Source organism: Equus przewalskii, chromosome 1 (assembly GCF_037783145.1).
Source record: "Equus przewalskii isolate Varuska chromosome 1, EquPr2, whole genome shotgun sequence".
NCBI classification, from domain to species: domain Eukaryota; kingdom Metazoa; phylum Chordata; class Mammalia; order Perissodactyla; family Equidae; genus Equus; species Equus przewalskii.
In genome coordinates, this window is record NC_091831.1 from 48,189,456 (window position 1) to 48,195,455 (window position 6,000).

Consider the following 6,000-nt stretch of genomic DNA (forward strand, 5'->3'; position numbering starts at 1 on the left):
ACCAGTCTACTGTGTTTTCTTCTGCTTTGATTTTGCTTTGCTTTCATAGCTCTTACATTATTTTTTCGCTTTTAGCAGTTAGCTTGTGGGGTTGATGGGCAAATCTAAATGATGAAATGAGAGGAATTTTAAATGTTAGAGCTAGAAATTTGGGGATAAGCCTGTTGATGTTTTACCCCTTTGATTTTGTCTTTGTCTTTAAAGAGAGAGAAAGAACTAAAAATAAGATTTTAGGACCAGTTGTCCTATTCATTGTATGGAATTACTGACATAATGAGTAAAGTTTTACGTCTCTCTTAGTTCAGCTAAGAAGAAATACCAGATTAGGCTGATAAAGTAAATGACTTCAAGTGAAAGGCATGTTTCACACTTTAGAATAATGCAGTACATATAGCATGTTAGTCTAAACTTTGAGTGATAATAGCATCGTTGTAATGATTGATACATAATCCATGTGGATTCTCAACTTTCACAGGTGTACAGCATTGTTCTTTCTAAATTATCAGATGTGTACATAGGCCACCTGAAGCCATTTTTGTTTCATTAGCCAGTACTTTTTGCTCTGCCAGCCCTCTTAACTCATGTCCTGCTTCTCTGACAGAAGAGAACTTGACAGTTGGAAAATGCTCTTTTGAGTTAGAAGCATCTGCCCCTGAAGTAACTTGGTAGTTTTCTCGTTTTATAAAATTTAAGAAAATTGTTTCTCTTTAAGGATTCAGGGGAGGAATCCATGGTCATTTAAAAGAAAATTAAATAAATGTTACCTGAATATATAACTTGTTTCTAAAGTGATAAGATTTGTAGGAAGCAGGGTCCACAGCCATAATTATTTCAAGTGTTAGATAAGTAATAGCCCCTCAGTTCAGTTAGTTAGTTATGAATGGCAGTTTTTCTGATCTAAAATGTTTGTATAAAACGTTCATGGAGATTCTAGTGTCTTTTTAAAAATCTTTCACATATTATACCTGTTATGCCCTAGATGCAGCAAATATGCTGTGTCAAAGGGTTATACAAATTAATACACTCTTTCCTGGAATGGTATCACAAAATGAAATTCATTTGGCATAAGCAGTTAAGCACTTACATATGCTATAAAAGCAACGGCAGACTGCCAGATGTTGAGCACTCATCTTCTGACATTGGTAACTGTTTATAAAGAATAATTAGTATCATTGGCTTCTGGAAACTGTCCTTTAAGAGCAGTTTCAAACAGCCTCAGTTTCCCCATATGTAAAATGAGGATTATAACAGTATTACCATATAGGATCACTGTGCACCTGGCACATAGTAAGCACTCGAATGTTAACTATTATTACCTTTTTCCAGTCTTAAAATGTTTGATTTTTGTGCGTAATAGTGAGATCCGGGCCCATGGCTCTTGGCAGCAGGAGTGGGGAGATGAGGAACTTCATTCTCACTTATTTTATAGATAGCTTATACTTTGCTCATTTGTTTGTACATTTTTCACTTTTCTGTACTTTAAATGTCTTATTTTGATTTTTATCGTAAGTTTAGTCTGGAAACCTCCTGGAGAGATTAGCTCAGATAGTCTACCCTGTTGGTTTAATATACAAGGCTTGAAATTTCTTTGGGCAGATGGAAGATGAAGAAAATGTTAGTTTCTTCATTAGCTCTTAGCACCCCCTTCCCATGTCATTTAAGAATAAACTCTGCTTTATAAGTTCATCTTTGGATTTGTAAGAGTAGGAAAAGAGAAAGGAACATAGTAGAGGAGGGTGGAGGTGAAATGTAATTTCAAAGACTCCACGTACCCCTGTAGAAGTGGTGGCATGCATTTGAAGCAGACATAAGGAACCAGAGTCCTTGTTCCCTCCTCTTTCAGATACTTAGATTTTTTTTTTTAAGCATAACTGTTTGCATTAGTATTTTGATGAAATTTGGCAAGAAACAACTACGTTTTCACTTATATTTTAAAATATACAGGTTATGTAATGCTAACTGTTCACATTATTTTATCTTAAAATGCGTAAGATACAAATAATGTACTTGGAATAAAAGATTCATTGGAGGGGCTGGCCCCGTGGCCGAGTGGTTAAGTCTGTGCACTCCGCTGCAGGCGGCCCAGTGTTTCGTTGGTTCGGATCCTGGGTGCGGACATGGCACTGCTCATCGAACCACACTGAGGCAGCGTCCCACATGCTACAGCTAGAAGGACCCACAGCGAAGAATATACAACTATGTACTGGGGGGCTTTGGGGAGAAAAAGGAAAAAATAAAATCTTTAAAAAAAATTAAAAAAAAAGATTCATTGGAAAAATCTCAGAAATCTTCCTTCTTTGTAGACAATCTGTAGCACTAAGCCAAAGTGAAAAAGTGCGTAAACATGATGTCCAAAATGGTTGGGACTGTTAACTGTAATTTGATTGCCTTACCTTGAATTGATTCAAGCATAGATTTTCTGCATTAAAATAGAATACAAAATGGACAGTTTTCTCATTAAAGTAGAAAATTATGTCTAAGAGACATCTAAAGTTAGGACGCTATTCTAAACATTTTTGGTTATGTACCATTTGGGGTGTGTATGTTTTACCTAAAGATATTTTTCTAGAAAACTCTTGAGTTTAAAGGTTGTTAATAGCTGCTTTGGAAGTTCACATTTTTTAAATACATAGAAATTCAAATAGAATTTAAAACTTCAAAAGGTATATTAATTTTGTATTATATATATTGTATGGTAATTTCATGATTTTAAAAATTAAAAATATTCGCTATCAACCAAAGTTAGTCTCAAAGGTAATTTAATGTGTTCCTTTTATTTTGTTTTCCTTATAAGTTCCTTGTTTTCAGTAAAATCATTTTCACATATGTAATTGTATAAAGTAGAAAGACCATTATCTAATATGATGTTCTCTTTTAAATCTAGTTTTATTGTCCATATGTTCTCTACTTTGTGATCCTAATCCAGATGACCCCTTAGTACCAGATATTGCACAAATCTATAAATCAGACAAAGAAAAGTAAGTTTTTACTTATATTAGTTTCTGTTTGAGTGCATTTCTATGTAGTCTGCCAAAACAGAAGTATTATCAATATATTTAAGTACAATTATATTAAGTTTATGTTTCCAGTGGAGTAAACCTTTCTACCTAAACTCTTATTAGTCTTTTTGCAAAAAATCTTGGTCCTTCCCGTATACTGTTTAATCCTTTACTATCCAATAGTACGTCTTCTGCATTTGGACAGTATGTCGTGTTTTTTGATAGGAAAGAACTATATATAATTCTAAGTAGTAAAGATAGTTAATTTGATAATTGTAAAGTATTGAATCTTCTCCCAGGAAGTGGTTAGCCCTAAACTGCCCCCCCACCCCCCCTAAACTGACCTAATTTTAAAGCTGCTTCATCTTGCTTGCACCATCGATTCATTTGCAATTTGTGGATAATGCCCATTCAGGGTTGGCTTTTAGAGATTTCTATTAGAAATTGCTTTCTTCATTTTGTTGTTTATAATTTAGGTTTTCATATAGGTTATAGAGAAATCCATCAGTTAAAAAATCACTTAGGTTTTCTGTTTTATTTATGCATGACCCTCAGTCACATTTACCCAATAATTGGTATATGTATGATTATTGCAGTTAAGCATAAGAAGTTATAGCATTTTATATAGATAGATCTTCTGAAAGATTCAATTTGTATGTTTTTACTATCTCCCTTTTGTATGCCTACAGATACAACAGACACGCAAGAGAATGGACTCAGAAATATGCAATGTAGAATCAAAAAGTTTTCGTATATACCAGAGTACTGTAAAATCTAGGTTTTTTTCAACATTAGCAGTAAATTGAGCACTGTTTACTGTTTCATTGTACCATGAAATCCTTTGATTTTTACCCATTTTAAATGTATTTCTGAAGCAAGACAAAACAAACTTCCAAAAATATCCTTAAGACTGTGATGAGAGCATTTATCATTTTGTATGCATTGAGAAAGACATTTATTATGGTTTTTAAGATACTTGGACATCTGCATCTTCAGCTTACAAGATCTACAGTGCATCTGAAAAGCAACCAAATTATTTTTTGCTGAAACTAGATGTTTTTACATGAGAAATACTGTATGTGTTGTCTAAGATGTTGTCAGTTTTATAAATCTGTATTCAGATTTCATTCTTTGTTAGCTCACTTTATAATTTGTATTTTTTTACTGTATAGACTAAATATATTCTATTTACATGTATGTCAACTCATTACTTTTTCCTGTGAACAGTATTGAAAAAACCCCCAACACCTGATAATTAAATGAATTAACTGTCTGTCTGCCTTGTCTTAGGGTGTTCTGTAGATCGATTGCCGATTTCTTAAACCTGAAATGATCTTTACACTGTAATTCTCAGTATACTGATTATGAAGAAACACTTGTTTTGATTTTGTTATACTTGACTTAACTTTATTGCAATGTGAATTAATTGCACTGCTAAGTAGGAAGATGTGTAACTTTTATTTGTTGCTATTCACATTTGAATTTTTTTCTGTATAGGCAATATTATATTGACACCTTTTACAGATCTTAATGTAGCTTTTTCCATATAAATAAAATGCTTTTTCTACTATTTGTCTTGATTACTTAAAAAGATAAAAATTTACTTTACCTATAAGTAAGGATGAAAACTCGATGTAAAAGTTTGCATGAAAATTAATTCCAAATTGTGAGAATGAGATCTGTTATATTTGACATTAATCACCATTAATTTTACAGATTTTATTGCTTTAGGTTTGTGTCTGTTTACTAAATTGTCAATCTAAAGGATGATAAACATTGGTCCCTTGTTATAGAAAATAATTTAGAGTAAGTTGGGGTTTGTATTGTGTCTAAAATAAATTATTTACTAAAGTACCAAGATAAGTATAAGGCAGTTGTCACCCACACTGAAGAAGTCTTTATAGATCTGAAGAATAATTAGGTTAATTCATTAAAATGCCCCTCTAAATGTAACTCACATTGTATTTCTTAACATTTTAAAATCTAGAATTTCTAAAATAGAATTTTAGTGCCATCACAGTGTAAAAGAAGACATCCATTTTTTACTATGGAAGTTATTAAGAAAATTCTAAAGTGATCCTTTCCTCTGTTTTTATAAATTACCAGTTAAAAGTGATTTAAATACCAGGTTACTTTGCAGATTTTAAAGAAAGCTAGGAAGTTTTAATGTTTTAAGTTGGAAAAAATACATCTCTAATTATTAGCATGCTTACCAAATGAGTGAGTGTCATTTTTAAGAAGAGTTGTAGCTCTTCTGATTATCACAGTAGCTGTATAAGTGTGCAAGAATCTGTGATGGGTGTAGTCATTAGCAAAGCATTTAAATCACTTAAGTATTTTACCATGGTTCATTATTATTAAAGCACAAAATAACCCATTGTTAGAAAACGTGTTTTTATTAATGAATGTAAAATAATTAAATGAATTGTGAAATGGATGTTTAAGAAGATATAGTTTTAAAAACTAACTATATTAAGTGATGTCTTGAAACAGCCATATCATGGAAAACACTACTTCACTAGCTATATTATTATGAGCTGCTTTCGCCCAGAATTGAACACTCAACATCGTTAGATTTAAGTATTTAGTATATTTTGATACTAAAGGGTTTTGTTTCATTAATATCTTTCACTTTTTTAAACTTTCATTTGTGTGGCATTTATTTTTGGAAGTGTCTTTTTTTTTTGTTTATTAAAGTTTTTGAAACTTGCCTACTTCTTGTTTTCCTTTGCTTACATCTGAATTGTACAACCAGACTCCTGAGGAGTGAGCACAAGTTCTCGTAATTAATTAAAAAATCTTAAGAGTTCAACAGTGGCGTAATAATCAGTCAGATCACCATTTGGGGTATTTTTTTTTTTTTTTTTTGCTTAATTCTAACAAAGGGTACCTCAGTTACCTTTTATAACTGTAAGTCTGAAGCCAGGGGTCTTCCTCTGTAGATTAACATTTAATGTGAGGACCTCCTTGGAGTGAGGTGAATGGGTCTTTTGGAGATTTA

General features: G+C 32.1%; 1 protein-coding gene across 2 annotated transcripts in view; it reads left to right on the forward strand.

Moving 5' to 3' along the window:
* Positions 1-5,709, forward strand: part of UBE2D1 (ubiquitin conjugating enzyme E2 D1) — a 30,797-nt gene extending 25,088 nt beyond the window's left edge. For both annotated transcript variants that reach the window (XM_008518774.2, XM_070611464.1), the window contains 2 exons: positions 2,885-2,978; positions 3,689-5,709. In XM_008518774.2, the coding sequence (XP_008516996.1) occupies positions 2,885-2,978; positions 3,689-3,734 (140 nt within the window). In that variant the 3' untranslated portion in view covers positions 3,735-5,709. The remainder of the gene's footprint in view (positions 1-2,884; positions 2,979-3,688) is intronic.
* The last annotated feature ends 291 nt before the right edge of the window (positions 5,710-6,000 follow it).